Raw genomic sequence first — 18,739 nt, 5'->3', positions numbered from 1 at the left:
ATGCACTATATATGTAGAAGTCCTGTTTATGGAATTTTTAAATTGTAGTTTTTTTATATCTTGGCTTCATGTGTATGACATTTACACATGATTTTATCTTTATGAATTTTGATGTAAGAACATAAAACATCTCCTTATAAGTACATCTTACAAAAAATAAATTTGAATTTATATCCTCTGGGCATGTAAAAGGTGTTTTTAGTTAATTTCTGTTATCTTTTATACATTGATTCTCACAATATTTTGTAGTGCATAGAGAATACATGAAACTATTGCAGCAAAAATTACTGCTGCTGGAATTCATAAATCATTTAAACAACCCAAGCTGGAGTGTTAGCTGATGGTTGAAAAACATTGAAGATCACAGTACATTTGCAATTTGTTATTTGGATGTACATGGAGACCAAAAATTTCTGAAACATTACAGTTACTTCAACCATGACAGATTTTCTGTTTGAACTGACATGCTACTGCATCTATAAACAAATGGTTTCACCTGTAGGAATGTGCAATATCATGAGCTGGGACATTTTCGAGAAAAAATATATATAATCGAAATACAGTCCCCCAAAATCCTACTACACAGGTTCCATGACAGTTTAACAACTCTGTACCATCTACCACAATATTTATTGATATTGGCTACTAGTTATGAGAAATCACCTGGAATCATATGGCATGTGAAGGAAATATACTACTTAATGACAAATTTAGTTTGATTTGGTTTTGTATGTCAAAGTATATATTAGTGACTGTAAGAATCCTTCTAATACAATGTCTTAATGGTTACATGAACTGAACTAAATGTTACCATTCTATTATATATTTTTTGTAACAATAATGTTGTTAAATATATTTTAGTACATAAGTCTGTGTAATTAGTAAGATTTACAGATTGTTCCTATAGCTTAAATTAAAGATAAGGAATTATTATTTAACACAGGATGTTAAAAAATTAAAAATTATGTAAATATAATATGACTCAGAATCAAAGTAATTTATCATTGACTATAGATGTTCTGTTCGGATAATGCTTTGTTTGATAGGTATAACAGTAAACTTTTGGAGAAACATATAGAGAAATAATCTTTTTATCTGTTTCAGAAAAAACAAACAACTCTTATGGAAATATACGTGACTTCACCACACATCATAAGGTGGCTCGCAGAGTACTTATGTAGATGCAGATTATTTACTCCATGTTGATGTGAAAAACATAGTGAGGAAACATGAGCTTTTATGAACAAAAATTACTTCATTAAAAGCTAGAGAGGAAGTACAAAAATGGATATGTGTAGAAAGAAATTGTGGACTGTAATGGGAAAGAAAAGCTGCAACAAATATTCAGTCACCAGAGACCCAAAATAGACGAGAGTGACAATTTTCAACAGCAGAATATCCCACTTGACTTCAAGTTTCACTTTCTTCAGGTATGTCCTTCATATTTTCAAAGAAGATTCCCACAAATTATAATATTACTGCAGCTTTTGCCACATACAGTATCTTTATTTTCTCATTTTTCTGTTTTCAGATTTGAGAAGAAATGTTTGTTTTTAAAAACTCAGTATACAGAACTGGTATTTACTGTAGTTCCCACATAACTAACTTTTATCTGAGTTTTGCCATTAGGTAATGTCAGCAGCTTGAATTATATGATTTTCAGACTCTTTTGTTCTTTCATTACAGCACATAATTGAAGCTCACAGAAATTTATTACCATAAGTGTGTTTTATATTGTCTCTCAAAAACCTACTGTAATTATTGAACTATGAGCATCAGGGCCATTTTGAGCAGGTTTACATAAAGAAATAACAGAAATGTCAGTAGTGGAACTTTGTCAGTTATGCTGGTTATGGTACTGAGCACTAAAAAAAAAAAAGATTTCTAAGCTTCTAGAGGAGAAAATCATGCAGTGAATTGGCACTGATTTATAACAAGCTTCAGCAATATCTAGTGCAAATCAAATAATAATAATAATCATGCAGTTATATCAGTTATAGCCAAGACACCAAACGAAGAACTACTTCAGGATTTAATTTTCAGAAGAATCGACATTTCTCATGTTCACAATAGCTCTAGCTTTCAGAAGAATCGACATTTCTCATGTTCACAATAGCTCTACATAATCTGAAGTAAAATGTTGGACATATGCAATCTCATTTTCTGACACTGATAGAATCAACTGCATGACAGTTGAGAATCTATGTTACTTTAATGTCTGTTTATTATGTGAGTTCCATGCTTTTTTATAATTATACACAGCTGAATACATTGTCTAAATGTTTAATAGCACAAATTTGCAGTAAAAAAATAGGATCAGCTCAAATCTGTAAACAAGCCTTACTATGATATTCCAGGAACAGAAAGGAAGTAATTAAAATTATCAGAAGACTTTTATAAGAGTAAATAAGCAAAATAGATTGAGAGTTTCAATAGAAAAAATTTCTACATCAACATACTCAACTTTGTAAGTGTCAAGTCCCTGATGCCAGATAATTCTGAATTAGGCCTTGAGTAAAGCAACTAAATAATTTTTTTCTGGAAGCTTGCAATATTTATGCAGTGCATAGCGTAATGAAGTGAAAAGGCCTGCTGTGTTACTAATACCACTGGCAAATCACGGCAGACCAGTGTTTTATGTCAGAAGATACTCACCATTCAACTGACGTGTGTTGAAGGTTTCAGTGGCTGTATTACTAAGCTCCAGATACAGTTCATTTGCTGCAGTGCCAGTCTTGTCCATGGGTACCATGCCAATATTGCTAGCAGTAGGATCACTGTCACTGCCAAATGTTTTTGTGCTTGTAAGCAGGAGCGGAGTTTCCGGTGAATCTAATGGTCTGCTCCCCACAAATGAGCTCTCTAACCAGCAGAGTCGTCCACTGCCTCGTGGGCTGTGCCTGTTGCTGCTTGGCATGTTTTCATTTTGTCCATCCTTGACTCCAGAAACATAGTGGACAATGGCTGATGTCACTTCTTTTATAGATGTCTGGACTTCGGACAAATTTGAGACCTGAAAAGAAATATATTAGGTAAAATAATTGTGCATTTTTAAGGTACTTCACTCATATTTAGCTGCATGAAGTTCCAATGAAATGAGCTTATTTAGTCTTTTGCACAGTGCATATTACAATTTTTGCCAATAACAGAGATCTTCATAGGTGTACAAAAGTCAGGAAATTCATTAGCAAAAACAAACAGTCCTTAGTTACTTCTTCTCTAACTTCATTGAACTATTGTTATTTAGTATTGGCCCATGCAAATCAACTGCAATCATTTAATCTGGCATTTTTATATTAGACTGGCTACAAATGAGTATCTAATGTAAGTCATGGAAAAGAAGCTACTTTAAAAAACGGCTTTTTTAATGTTTACTGTTAAGCTGCTTGTTGCAATATACTAATCCATAGTTTAAATGCTACTTAATGCCTGAGGAGGAACTACTAAAAGATTTCTAAAGAATGTCAATTTTTAATAACCAAACTGTGACAACTGTATACATCTACTCTTTTAATGCGATTGTTGGATGTCAGTTATTCTAATTTTAACTATTTCAGTGACTGACTCACATATAAATGTAACTGAATGTGCGAATTTCACCAGTAGCCCCCACTGCGTGAAATGCTACACTAAATTTGTACACACTTTTTACTGTCTGCATATGTTGAGTTTTAAATCATTTGTATAAGAAGAGACTTATTTTCAGAGATATCAGGAACTGCTAAATTATTTCTAAAGAATGTGTATCTTTAATAATCAAGCTGTGACAACTGTATACATCTACTCTTTTAATGCGATTGTTGCATGTCAGTTATTGTAATTTTAACTATTTCAGTGACTGACTCACATATAAATGTAACTGAATGTGCGAATTTCACCAGTAGCCCCACTGCGTGAAATGCTAAACTAAATTTGTACACACTTTTTACTGTCTGCATACGTTGAGTTTTAAATTATTTGTATAAGAAAAGACTTATTTTCAGAGATCTCATTGTATCATAATGTTTTATGAAACTGAAATATAGATCATGTGTAAGCCAGAAAACAATTGTGATTGTACAAGGCTGTTAATAATTGAATGATCTAATAGTTTATGGAATGCAAGTAGTGAAGTCTCCAATCAGTTTTTTTTGTATGCCTTACATCTGCAACATCCATATATTTAACAATTACAGTACCGGTACTTCATACACTAAGTTAGGACTGTTGCAGCCAGATAAATTACACAACAAGTATATGGTATGCCTGTTTCATTGGCTCCTCAGTACTCAATATTCTAGTTGCGCTCACAGAAAAAATTAAAATATTTGCAAACCTTTTTCGATTTCCTTGAGTTCAGCATCTCATTCACTGTTGTGAGGTGCTGACTAAGCTTTTTTACGTGGTCTAAGGGAACAATACGAAGAACTCGATAGAGTGGCGGAAATATTGTCAAGGTCCTGACGCCAGCCAAAAATGTGTGTGTGTGTGTGAGAGAGAGAGAGAGAGGGAGAGAGAGAGAGAGAGAAAGAGAGAGAGAGAGAGAGATTTTGTGTGTAATGTGGGCAGTGACCAGTGATGTGATACAAATGAATAGTGTAAACGTATCTCTTTTAGATTAATTGTAAACTTCTTTGTATATCTATACATGGTGGTCCATTGATCGTGACTGGGCCAAATATCTCACGAAATAAGCGTCAAACGAAAAAACTACAAAGAATGAAACTTGACTAGCTTGAAGGGGGAAACCAGATGGCGCTAAGGTTGGCCTGCTAGATGGCGCTGCCATAGGTTTCTTTAAATCGGAACCCCCATTTTTTATTATATATTCGTGTAGTACGTAAAGAAATATGAATGTTTTAGTTGGGCCACTGTTTTTTCTTTGTGATAGATGGCGCTGTAATAGCCACAAACATATGGCTCACAATTTTAGACGAACAGTTGGTAACAGGTAGATTTTTTAAATTAAAATACAGAACGTAGGTACGTTTGAACATTTTATTTCAGTTGTTGCAATGTGATACATGTAATTCTGTGATCTTATCATTTCTGAGAATGCATGCTGTTACAGCGTGATTACCTGTAAATACCACATTAATGCAATAAATGCTCAAAATGATGTCCGTCAACTTCAATGCATTTCGCAATACGTGTAACGACATTCCTCTCAACAGTGAGTAGTTCACCTTCCGTAATGTTCGCATATGCATTGACAATGCGCTGACACATGTTGTCAGGCGTTGTTGGTGGATCACGATAGCAAATATCCTTCACCTGTCCCCACAGAAAGAAATCTGGGGACGTCAGGCCCGGTGAACGTGCATGCCATGGTATGGTGCTTTGACGACCAATCCAGCTGTCATGAAATATGTTATTCAGTACCGCTTCAACCGCACGCGAGCTATGTGCCGGACATCCACCATGTTGGAAGTACATCGCCATTCTGTCATGCAGTGAAATATCTTGTAGTAACATCGGTAGAACATTACGTGGGAAATCAGCAGACATTGCACCATTTAGATTGCCATCGATAAAATGGGGCCAATTATCCTTCCTCCCATAATGCCGCACCATACATTAACCCGCCAAGGTCGCTGATGTTCCACTTGTCGCAGCCATCGTGGATTTTCCGTTGCCCAATAGTGCATATTATGCTGGTTTACATTACCGCTGTTGGTGAATGACGCTTCGTCGCTAAATAGAACGCGTGGAAAAAATCTGTCATCGTCCCGTAATTTCTCTTGTGCCCAGTGGCAGAACTGCATACGACGTTCAAAGTCGTCGCCATGCAATTCCTGGTGCATAGAAATATGGTACGGGTGCAATCGATGTTGATGTAGCATTCTCCACACCGACGTTTTTGAGATTCCCGATTCTCGCGCAAGTTGTGTGTTACTGATATACGGATTAGCAGCGACAGCAGCTAAAACACCTACTTGGGCATCATCATTTGTTGCAGGTCGTGGTTGACGTTTCACATGTGACTGAACACTTCCTGTTTCCTTAAATAACGTAACTATCTGGCGAACGGTGCGGACACTTGGATGATGCCGTCCAGGATACCGAGCAGCATACGTAGCAGACAGCCGTTGGGCATTTTGATCACAATAGCCATACATCAACATGATATCGACCTTTTCCGCAATCGGTAAACGGTCCATTTTAACACGGGTAATGTATCACGAAGCAAATATCGTCCGCACTGTCGGAATGTTACGTGATACCACGTACTTATACGTTTGTGACTATTACAGCGCCAGCTATCACAAAGCGGAAAAAGTGGTCCAACTAAAACATTCATATTTCTTTACGTACTACACGAATATATAGAACGCGTGGAAAAAATCTGTCATCGTCCCGTAATTTCTCTTGTGCCCAGTGGCAGAACTGCATACGACGTTCAAAGTCGTCGCCATGCAATTCCTGGTGCATAGAAATATGGTACGGGTGCAATCGATGTTGCATATATATATATATATATATATATATATATATATATATATATATATATATATATATACAACCGGCCATTAAAATTGCTACACCAAGAAGAAATGCAGATGATAAACGGGTATTGGACAAATATATAAAGCTAATCAAATGTATATCACAGCATCTTCTTCCTGTCGGTGAAATTTCGCGTATGTAGCATGTCATCTTCGTGGTGTAGCAATTTTAATGGCCAGTAGTGTAAAAGAATTTCATGATTCATGCAGTCAAATGCGTTTGAGATATCACAAAAAAATCCCAATGGGTGATGTTAAGTTATTCAAAGCATTTAATATTTGGTCAGTGAAAGCATGGATAACAGCATTTTCTGTTGAAAAGCCATTCTGAAAATCAAACCGACATTTTGTTAGTACTTCATTTTTACAAATATGTAAAGCTACTCTCGAATATATTACTTTATCAAGAATTTTGTGTAAAGCTGTCAGAAGCGAGACTGGGCTGTAGTTGTTAGTGTCAAACCCATCCCACTTTTAACGCAATGGTTTAACAGTAGCATATTCCAGTCTATCAAAAAAAATGCCTTCTTTCAGTGAGCTGCTACATATGTGCCTGAGAATCCTAGTTATCTGTTGGAAAAAAGTTTTTAGTACTCTGCTGGGAAAGCCATTAATTCCAGGTGAGCTTTTACTTTCCAGTGAATTTATTATTTCTTAATTTCATTAGGAGAGGTGGGTTGAAATCCAATTCTATCAAATTGCATGGGTATTGCTTCTTCCATATACAGCCTTGCATTTCCTAATGGACAGCTGGAACCTATTTTCTCGACAACAGTTAAAAATGATCACTAAAATTATTTTTTGCTTTTGACTTTTCGTTAGGGAATTTTTCATTGAGTTTGATAGAAATATAGTCTTCCTGTGCACTTGGTTGCTTTTAACAATATTCCGAATTGTTTTAATTTTATTATCAAGGGTGCTAATCTAAGACATAATGCAAATACTTTTGGATTTTAACAACTTTTCTTAATACAGTGCAGTAGTTTTTCTTATGGTTGACTGTTTTTGAATCATTACTGCTTCTAGCTATAAATTACATTTCTGTTTTCTGTATACAAGATATTTTCATCCCTTTAGTAAGCCATAGCTTTTTAGATAGTTTCTTACCATTACGTTTCACTGTTTTATTAGGGAAACTGTTTTCAAACAGGCTCACCGAGGTACCTTGAAACAGGTTAAATTCTGAATTAGTGAAGTACCTGAGCTTCACAAAGAGGGATATCCATTGATTCCCCCTCCCGCCTCCTCTCTCTCCACAGAAGTTAGTGTTAGCGGAATGAAGCTTAGATTCTCATTCCCGCTGTTGTCTACGTCACTAGAGATGAAGCACAAGCTTAGTGGTACGCGCAAGGTTGGATGCAAAATAGGCTGCCCTTGTTTGAATGGAACCATCCTGGCACTTGCCTGAGGTGATTGAGGGAAATCATAGCCAATGTAAATCACAATGAGTCAGGAGTGGATCTAGTAGGGCGAGGATCACGAGGATCATACCATTCCGCTTAAAAAAAAAAAAAAAACAATAGAACTGTACAGGGTGCGGTTCTTAAATCTGGACAAATGAAGCTTTTCTAAAAGCAATTTTATTAAAACAAAATATAAATGATTATGAAAATCCTTGTACATATAAGTAGTGGTATCTTTCAAGACTAAAATTACCGGATATAACCTCCTTCAGCCGCAGTGACAGCTTCCAATCCTGTCCTGAAGCGATCGCACGCACTCTTTAAAACAGCGCTGTCCATATTCGCGAGTGCTACTTCGATAGCGGTGTGTAGAGACGCGACAATAGGGTGCCTCGTTTTCTTGGTAACTCTTTCGACTACGCTCCAAACATAGTAATCGAGGGGGTTCAAATCTGGGCTATTCGAGGTCCAGAACTACTTTGACCAGAATATGTCAATGTTTCGGACTAAATGGCTCGCAGGAGCCAGTGTACCTTCCGCTGACAGACGATTCACGACATTCGTCAAAACTTGCAGATAAACTTCTTTCATGGCGACTTGTCCCTTTTCAAAGAAACGTGGCAGCATGATATCACCCTCACTGGACACAACACCTAGGAAGTGAACCCAGGACTTCTCCGAAGTATTATACTTGGCCACAATATCGTAAACAGTTGATCTCGGGTACAGGAAGTAGACGAACACGCAGCGCGAAGAGTTTCGATAGTCGCAGCTCTTCGGCTGTACTCCACACTTGTCTGTAATATCTCGGCCTTTCTGAGGTTCTGACTGTGTACTAGATGCCTATGGCTCTCAAGAACGCCAATCGCGACCACCGGCGGAACTACGATATGGGGGGAAATTGAAACTACCGACTATGTTAGACGTCAGCATGCATTAAATACTCACAGGCTACAGGTGGCAGCACTAGCAGTGGATGGTATATAATACGTATCTAGGGTACACGGGAAACAGCGCAGTCGTTGTAATGTGGAAACGGAGCGATTTATCTGACGTAAGAAAGGGCATGATCACTGGCTTTTGGGACAAGGGTGGAAGCATTTCCTAAACGAAGTAGTTTGTAAAATATTCACATGCTGCCGTGGTTAAAGTACACCGTGCATGGCAAAATGACGCTATCCGAAACCAGCTCTTGAGGCAACTGTGGTGCACCATGGGACGTAGATGACAGGGGTGAGCAACGGCTGTGGAGATGTCTACGGGAGAATAGACGTGCAACTTTGAGCAACTAACTGCTCAGATGAACCAGGGGGCTACCAACAACGTGTCCTCAACGATTGTTCAGCGAACATTACAAATGGGCCTCTGTAGCAGGCTCCTGGTTCAAGCACCCATAATGACTGATGTTCATCGGAGACAAAGGCTGGAATTGGCGTGTCAGTACCGGAGTTGGGCGTCCGCAGAGCGGCGACAGGTGGTCTTTTAAGATCAAGCACGTTTTATGTTTTACTGGGATGAAACGTCTGACAGAAAACATCCTGCAACAACAGTGAGAACGGTCCATGCCGGAGGAAAGGGGCGTCATGGTCTGGGAAATGTTTTCGTGGCATTCCCTGGGTGATCTCGTCATTTTGGAAGAAGCAATGGATCAACACAGATATACATCTATCCTCGGTGACCGTGTTCATCCCTACGTGCAGTTTTTCTTCCTCAGCATGATGGCATCTACATGCAGGACAATGCAACGTGTCACACAGTTTGCACTGTATGTGCGTGGTTCGAAGAGCATCAGGATGAGTTTAGTGTACTCCCCTGACCATCAGATTTTCCGGATTTAAACCCACTCGAGAATCTGTGGGACAACTCGATGAGGCTCTTTGTGCCATGAATCCTCAACCGAAAAGCCTAGCGCAGCTGGCCACGGCAATGGAGTCGGCATGGCACCTCATCCCTGTCGATACCTTCCAGAATCTCAGTGTCTCTCTTTCTGCACATCTCACTGCGGACCGTGCTGCAAATGGAAGTTATTCAGGCTTTTGACGGGTGGTCACATTAATATGACTGGACGGTGTATAAAGATCTTCCTATTAGAAGAACAGTGAAATCAGCCAGATTGAGATGGGTGAGGCTTGTGGTACGGGTGAGTGATACGGAAGTAACTAAAAAGATATTGTATGGAAATTCAGGGGGTCAAAGAAGGCGGTGTCGACAGAGCACGAGATGAGTAGATGGAGTCATGGAGGACCTGCAGAAAATGAGGTGAAAGAGATGGAAAGCTCGAGCATTGGATAGGGATACCTGGCAGAGAATTGTTCAAGAAGCCAAGGTTCACTATGAACTATGCCAGAGCCGTACCTTCCATAATAGGGCGTTCAGTTAACTTAATTTCAGCGAGGATATGTTGTGTGTCCGTCAGAGACTAGATGATCTCTCTTAGTATTATCCATCATATTGAATGAAAAGTTTCAGCTATGTATCAGTGTAGATAATGACGGACCAAAGAAAATATGCATGTCCTTACTCATGGTGTCAGCATAGTGGCAGGTACATTCACACTTTGATCCTGTGACAACACAAGGTATAGCCTTCCAATAAATATAGTCCATAGTTTAAAATTGCTACATTTTAACCGTAGAGATACTTTTCATTGTGGTAAGCTGGTGAACTGCACATTCTGTAGTAGACAAATTTTACGTCATGCAGTGAGGGTGGAGATCAAGGGGTAGCTCCATTATGTTTTTGGCACGAAGATCGCTTGTGTAGTAGCCCTGTAGGTTAGTTTACTAAATGATACTGAGTGTTAGTGGGACTTTTATTTACCCCAAGTCACGAATACCAGTTAAACATTTCATTTAAAAATAACAATAATTCCTTCTTGCTCAATGGCGTAGTGTAAATCTTTGAATTTGACGCCAATAGAGTGACTTGCGTGTCCATAACCCACCCCAGTTTAACGTGTAATTCGGCAGCTTTGATTTAGTAGCAACTTGGGGAACAGTAGGATGGCTACTTTGGGACACTTTGACTTGCCTTGAATTTGGTGACATCATATCCGACGTCATAGGCCACGCCGCTTTATATATGACGTCATCATCATGATATCGCAAACCATACCCCTATCTATGATGTAATAATCATATCTTCACAAGCGACGCCCTCTTTACATGACGTCACGTTGGCGGAAAATTCCAAAATACCGACGAAACAGACACTCAGTACGTACCTGGTATGTTCATAATTATCCGAAAGATGTGAATTTTTTCTGTAAGCATGTGTGCACACGTACACACACACACACACACACACACACACACACACACACACACAGCCGTAAATGATTGTTTTTATACTTCACTAAGATAATGTTTATGTCAATTACTGTACTGGGCCATCAATAAATTTCATCTCTTGTGTGTGCACACAGCAACAAAAATTGTGTAATGGGTATTACTTAAAGTACACTCAAAAAGAATAAAGAAGAAAGAAAAAGGCGCACCACGATGGAATTATCCAAATGGGATGGAAATAGATAGATGTTATGTACACGTGCACGCAAACAAGTGATTATAATTTCAGAAAAATTTGATGGGTTTTTCGGGAGAAAGAGCTTCACAAAATGAGCAAGTCAATAATGTATTGATCCACCTCTGGCCCTTATACAAGTAATTATTCGGCTTGGCATTGATTGATAGAGTTGTTGGATGTCCTACTGAGGGATATCGTGCCAAATTCTGTACAACAGGTGCGATAGATCGTCCAAAGCGTGAGATGGTTGGAGGGTCCTGCTCATAATGCTCCAAACATTCTCAGTTAGTGGAGAGATCCGGCGACTTTGTTGGCCAAGACAGGGTTTGACAAGAACGAAGACAGGCAGTAGAAACCTTCACTAGCTGCGGGAGGGCATTATCTTGCTGAAATGTAATCCCAGGATGGCCTGGCATGAAGTGCAACTGAGTGGGGCGTAGAATATCGTCGACATACCGCTGTTCTGAAAGGGTGCCGCAGATGACAAATGACAACCAAAGGAGTCCTGCTATGAAAACCAATGGCATCGCAGACCATCACACCAAGTAGTCGGGCCGTACAGCAGGCGACAGTCATGTTGGTATCCCACCGCTGTCTGAGGAGTCTACAGACACGTATTTGATCTGGAATCTCATTGACTGTAGTAGAATTGCCTTCGGTGATGAGCTCCTCTTCAAATTGAGCCCCAGTGACTAGCCATACGTATCAGCGACCAGGAGTGGTTTGGTTCAAATGGCTCTGAGCACTATGGGACTTAACATCTGAGGTCATCAGTCGCCTAGAACTTAGAACTACTTAAACCTAACTAACCTAAGGACATCACACACATCCATGCCCGAGGCAGGATTCCAACGTGCGACCGTGGGTGTCGCGCGGTTCCAGACTGAAGCGCCTAGAACCGCTCGGCCGGCCAGGGAGTGGGATGTGGCAAGCCATTTCATTTCATCGCAGGACTCCTTTGCTTGTCATCAACGACAACCTTACAGTACAGCGGTACGTCGACGATATTCTACGCACCGTTTCGTTGCCCTTCATCGCAAGCCATCCTGGACTTACATTTCAGCCCGCAGACGATCAGATTTTCTACTGCTTGCGAAGCCCTACCTTGGCCAGTAAGGTCGACAGATCTCTCCCCAATTGAGAACCTTTACAGCGATATGGACAGCCTCCCACCAGCCCGGGATTCTCATGATCTAACGCGCCAGTTGGTCAGAATTTTACGTGATATCCATCAGGAGTACATCTGACAACACTTGTCAATCAACGCAAAGCTGAATAACGGCTCGCGTAATGGTCAGAGATGGAGCAACGTGTTATTGACTTGCTCAGTTTGTGAACCTCGTTCTCTTGAATAAATCATACAATTTTTCTGAAATTGTTTTCGTTTGTTTGTCTGTACGTGTACATCACGTGTACCAATTTCCGTCCCATTCGGATCATTCCTTCACGGTGTGTCGTTTTTGTTGTCTTAGAGTGTATTTCCACATATGTATTATTTATGAAAAATATGTAAGCACCTAAATTTCTGCCTCATCAGTAAATTTTATTTTCCCCCTGTTTTGTATTTCTCCCAAAATATATTGTGGTACAGGCAGTTTGGCCTAAATGAGAAACGCACAAAATCGAACCTGACAAAGCACCATTTTAGGGGGAAGAAGATAACAACACATAAGATTTATGTTAAGTGTCACAATTTTATTTTCATTTTTAAAATATCTGTGAAAATATGTAACAGGTGTGGGAAATTCGGTCTACTAGAGGCTATGTCGCTGGAAGTACATCGAGCGAACTTTCATCACATACCTTTTTTAGAAGTTTTTCAGTAATGCTTCAAATCACCAAGCACTATTTTGAGGGGAAAGAAGATAATGCATCATTTCCTACACTAAATATTTAAACTGGCATTATATATTGGTTAACACAGGTTTTTCAGTTACTATTTGATCTTGCACCTACCAGTAGTTACGTTCTACTGGTGTTCTCTGCTCGAGGGTTACTTTTTCTGCCACTTCAGCACAACAAATCACACTGAAAATGGAGTGTTTTCACTACACTGTCAACGTGTTCTATCACTTAAACTAGATAGTTTCGTAATACGCTAGGATAACTTCGTGATTAACAAAATACGAAATGCAAACACAACACAGCATGACGAAAGACAGTGATGGAAGATACTTCCACACTCAGAGGTGAAATTTTGAAGACTCGAAAATACAATCTTCACAACAAAAGAAAATTTTTATCATAATGCATAAGATTTAGAGTACAAAATAGAAGTGTCGATACTGTTGTAACGTACTTGTTCTAAAACAGTAAAAATGAAGGAAAATATACATGGTTCACATATTGGCACTACTGATGTAACTTGTAGGTGAAGTAGGTCTTGTTGACTAGTTTAGTTCACTCTTTGTGCTACATATTAGAGAAACCAAGACGACACATCGTCGAAATGGTACACTGAGCAGTAGCAGTAACACACATTCTTATAGGTAAGAAATGATTTTTTCCATGCTTTGAACTATCCACTTTAAAATACTTTTCGCCGGCTTCTGTGGCCGAGCGGTTCTAGGCGCTTCAGTCCGGAACCGCGCTGCTGCTACGGTCGCAGGTTCGAATCCTACCTCTGGCATGGATGTGTGTGATGCCCTTAGGTTAGTTAGGTTTAATTAGTTCTACGTCTAGGGGACTGATGACCTCAGATGTTAAGTCCCATAGTGCTTAGAGCCATTTGAACCAATCAACTACTTTTCAAAGTCGGGTAAACATTATAGCGGCTCCCTGCTAGGATATTAACTTTATCTTGCAGTAAAAAACGTTTTGACCAATAACACAGGTCGTTTTGATACCTCTGAACATGGTGCATGAAAGATACAGATCGTTTTGATACATTTGAACGTGCCGACCACATAGTGATCGTTTGTATTTTTGAATTTCCTGCCAACGTTACAAATTGTAAAGAGAGTGCGGCATATGACGTCATGATAAAGACATGGCTTGTGACGTTATGATGATGACGTCATAGATAAGGGGGCGTGGTTTGCTAGCTAACGTGTGACATATGTTCAAGATCAAGCTCAATAGCTGCATATCACGTTGCCAGGATTCAAGATTATTCAAAGGGGCCCAAAGTTGCCACCTGTGTTCTACTATGAATGTTACAGATAATCGATCAAGCCGACGAAATTCACGTTAGGTGTCGAGAACTTCGACGCCACTTGCATTCCAGTCATCATATGCAGCTAGGAAGCAGAACAACATTGCTGATATGAATGTCACCGTGTTTCGTAGCCAGTGGACGTAACAGTGCCACAGAACCTCATGTATGTAACAAACTGCAGTGGGCATCATGGATCTAGGCCCAGATATACGCTTGTGGTTTCACAGCCAACATATCCTGTTCTAAAGAAGCTTCAACAGGCTCTCTCTCCAGAACTGCTCACAGACATAGCGATCCATATACGTGCACTGTCCTGTTACCACTTCTCCCCACACACTAACTTCCCACCCGCACAACATTTAATGGAAGCTGACATTGAACGACTTGCCAGATGCAGCAGCGTCACCATTGTCGTCATTTTTGCATCAGTATCACTATCGCTGTCTATGGTTTTGCAATAAAAATGAATAATCTGTAAAAAGAACTATAGATAGATATTTTTTTCATCATGTGTCTGAAGAGCAGCAATTTGATTGCTACAACCACTTCCCTCCTGTGGTGGGGAGGGGTGGGGAGAGGGGGGGGGAGGGGGAAGAAATGATCAATGAAATGGAAAAGGCAATAAGGCACAGTGTTTAGCAGAGCTAACTGAACGGGATTGGTACGAGTCAAATGATAGCCTTTCGAGAGGCGGGATGGTTCTTTAGAAGAATTGCTACAGAAGTAGTACGTGCCAAGTCAATTGTGCTACGATGATGGAAATAGTGGAGACTCATAGAAGAGGTTCTGTATGTTCATGCATCACAGAGTTCGCAAGATCGTACTGCCGTAATGGCAGCAGTGGCAGATTCTGTAACTACAGACACGAGCAAATGTGAACCTACAGGTGCCAACACGGCCTACTGTGAATTGTTTACTACAGTGGCTGTCACGAAAATAGGCAGATCAAAGTCATCTCACCGTCATACAGCATTTTCAGTTAATGATAATGTCAAATGTTAGTAAAAACTCCATGCATGTCATATATATTTTATCGTGAAAACATGAAAATATTCCGAGAAACAAAATAAAATACCGAGAATATTCCCTAACTATAGATTTTTTTTACTTGCAGCTATTACAGACTCTTCGTCGCCCGTCACCAAAAATGTCGACATAAGCTGCACAGAAGTAACTATACGTCTTGGAACTAAGTCCGACGCTCCTTTGCAGTCGAGCAAAATACATTTGTTCGTATAGTTCCGTAAAACCCAAGTTTTATCTTAGTATATTACACACCTATCCTCAGCAGGCGATACGTGCATTGTACGGGAAAACTTCGTTCTTGATGATGCAGTCTCCACATTCCGTTAAAAATTTTCGCCCATTACTACACTTTGTGAATTGAAAATCAGGTAAGCGAAGAAGACGAAGAACAGAGGTCTCTGAGCTAGGATAATTAATTTTTTCACGAGATCACACACTATTTTTCTAGCCGTCGGATATTTTGCTCTGTCGTAATAACGAAGTACAGTTCTACGCACTAACTTTTTTGTTAGAAGTGTCAGATTCCGTAGATTAAAATTCTTGTTTATATCCCTTTCTAGGAGAATCAGAACACGTGCTCACATCTGGAGATTCTGCCGATGATACAGCACTGCTAATACGGTATACAGTCGATTCTGCAATACCACACGTTTTTGCAGTCAGTTTGCGGATTTGCGCAAAGTTCATATTATTCCTGGTTTCTTCATTCTTGGCCAAGTCAGTGAAAAAACTTCAGTACTTTCATTGCGACAATTTCAGTTTGGTTTCGAATGTCTTGTCGGCCTACGCACGCCGACCGGTGTAGGACTATGCGTTTGCCCTCGCTCCTGCGTTACTCTCGCAACAAAACACAAATCAATGCATCTTTCCAAGAGAAACTGAAACCACACGTGAACACACGACACCGCACGGGAATGGTGAACACACGGCTGGCACTAACCCCTTCACTGCTACAGTGTGTATGTGGAAACAAAGCTGGCAAGCGGAACTGTGATTTAGCTGTTGGTTTATCTTTCTACCATTCTGTGGTGTAACTTGTGCAGGTAAGTGCATTTGTTTTCAATTTATCGTTCTTTACCTACAAAATAATTATTTTCGACGTAATTACACACAAAGTTTATTTTTATAGAAATGTTTAAAAGCAGGCGTGGACGTAGGAGGAAATTATTTCTTGTTGAAGGTAAGTTTTGTACGTAATTACGCCGAAAATAATTACGTTAAAGAACAATAAATTGAAAACCAATGTATTTACTTGCAAAAGTTTCACTACAGAATGGTAGAAGGTAACCAACAGCTGACGTGCACTGCAGCGTGCCCGGGCACGGACTGAAGCAAATCCGACCCGCACAGCAAGCAAAACATACCGTAGACTAGACGGCGCCTGTAGCCAGAACACGCAATGTGTAGCGTCGGCCACCTGCCATTCCTCGAGCTACGTGAAGACGTCACGCAACGGTAGTGACATTGAGCTTCCTACTTTGTTGACGGCCATTACAGTATCTTAAACGATTGAAGCACCTTCCAGTATGAAAAGTTGGTGTTTTACGTATGCCACGTTTCAACTGATGATGCTTTTATGTTCACACAGCAGAAAAAGTATAGCTTACCAGCCGGTCAGTCCCCTATTTTAGCAGAGAGGAAATGAATTTACGATTACGTGAATAATTAAGTCTTATTCCGAAGTTATTAACGAGCAGAATTTTGGTGTTTATCCCAGTGTGGTTGGCTCATTCAGGTTTATTTGAAAGCGAGCAGCCAGCTAAAATTCAGGAATTATTATGTTAGCCTTCCCTTCTTTATACTGTACAAGTTTTCAACGAGTTTATAACAGAGATAATTTATACAGTCTGAGTTTGTGTGGGTATGAATGTGAGTGAACAAGTGAGAGAAAGAGTTTGTATTTAATTATTAAATGTACACATTCAAAATTTTGAAAAAAATTCAGCGCTGCTAACCTGGCGACTGAGCTCCTAACCCCCAACTCCCACCATAAAACACACACACACACACACACACACACACACACACACACACGCATCAGTCCATGACTTCTGTGAGCAAGAAGACTGCCAAGAAAACAACAGTGTGATTATGAACAATGATAAGACAATTTAAATAGACCGTTTAAAGCAGACAAACTCCAGTTGTACAATAAAGATATGTAACAAATTTACGTATCAGATCACAAGCCCGGGAGTGAACAATGACATCAGTAATCATATTATCGATTTACCAAAACTCCAACATGTGTCTACAAGAAACTTCTATTTTTTCTGTGTCTAAAGAACATGCTGTTACCTGACCACGGATTGGATGGCGTATTTGAACTTGCGGAAGACTGCCTAAGTATATTAAACATCAATTTCCATTTTGCAACAGATGAGGAGTTGATGGAAAATGCTTTGTACTGCAAGATAAAGTTAACCTAGCATGGCATCACTATAATGTTTAGCGGGCTTTGAGAACTAGTTGAAAGGGGATAGTTGGAAGTATAGCAGCCATTTTTCTTACCTATGCGAACATGTATTAAATTCACATCTTAAAACTACTGCTCTGTATGTTATTTCACCAAAGTGGCATGTAGTTTCCTCTGTGCGACAGCATAAGTCAGTCCTTTCTAACTTTATCTTAACCTATATGTTAAACTGGTAGTGACAATAAGTGAGCCACGTGTGTTTTGTTCTGTTTTGGAAAAATAAATCAGACAACTTGTAAAGTGCTGCTTTACTTAGATAGAGAGATGAAGCTATTTTCGTTGCCAAGTGACCTAACCTATTAGGTTAGTTCAGTAGAAATAATACAGACAATTCTAAGTTTCTTTAAAGTGCTATTTTAGTTTGGTGCAGAGACTGAATTTTCATCCCCTTTCCTCTGTGCAAGACCTTGTCTAAAGTCATTACTACTCCTGAAACTCATAGTAGTGCAGCAAACCTTTCAAGCAAACGAAGCAGTTTCCATGATGGTCTAAGTGTGCACGAAGCTCATCTGTCGTATTCGGTGCTCTTCATAGTTATACTTGCATATTAGTGAGATAAGCACTTTAAGCGATACTCACGTTAGAGAACTCTCCCAAATGCATTACTTCGTACGCTTTGGTGCGCTAAAGTGTTGGAAAGTGTGATGTGGGCAGATAAACATGTCAT

The 18,739-nt window shown here is 39.6% G+C and overlaps 1 protein-coding gene across 1 annotated transcript in view; it reads right to left on the bottom strand.

Moving 5' to 3' along the window:
- LOC126248701 (uncharacterized) overlaps positions 1 to 18,739 on the bottom strand; it is a 729,031-nt gene that overhangs the window by 114,189 nt on the left and 596,103 nt on the right. Inside the window, exon 5 of the mRNA XM_049949985.1 lies at positions 2,656 to 3,013. Within this exon, the coding sequence (XP_049805942.1) occupies positions 2,656 to 3,013 (358 nt within the window). The remainder of the gene's footprint in view (positions 1 to 2,655; positions 3,014 to 18,739) is intronic.

This window comes from Schistocerca nitens, chromosome 3 (genome assembly GCF_023898315.1).
Source record: "Schistocerca nitens isolate TAMUIC-IGC-003100 chromosome 3, iqSchNite1.1, whole genome shotgun sequence".
Taxonomy (NCBI): domain Eukaryota; kingdom Metazoa; phylum Arthropoda; class Insecta; order Orthoptera; family Acrididae; genus Schistocerca; species Schistocerca nitens.
The sequence above is the reverse complement of the archived record's forward strand: the minus strand, read 5'-3'. Positions and strand labels throughout refer to the sequence as shown.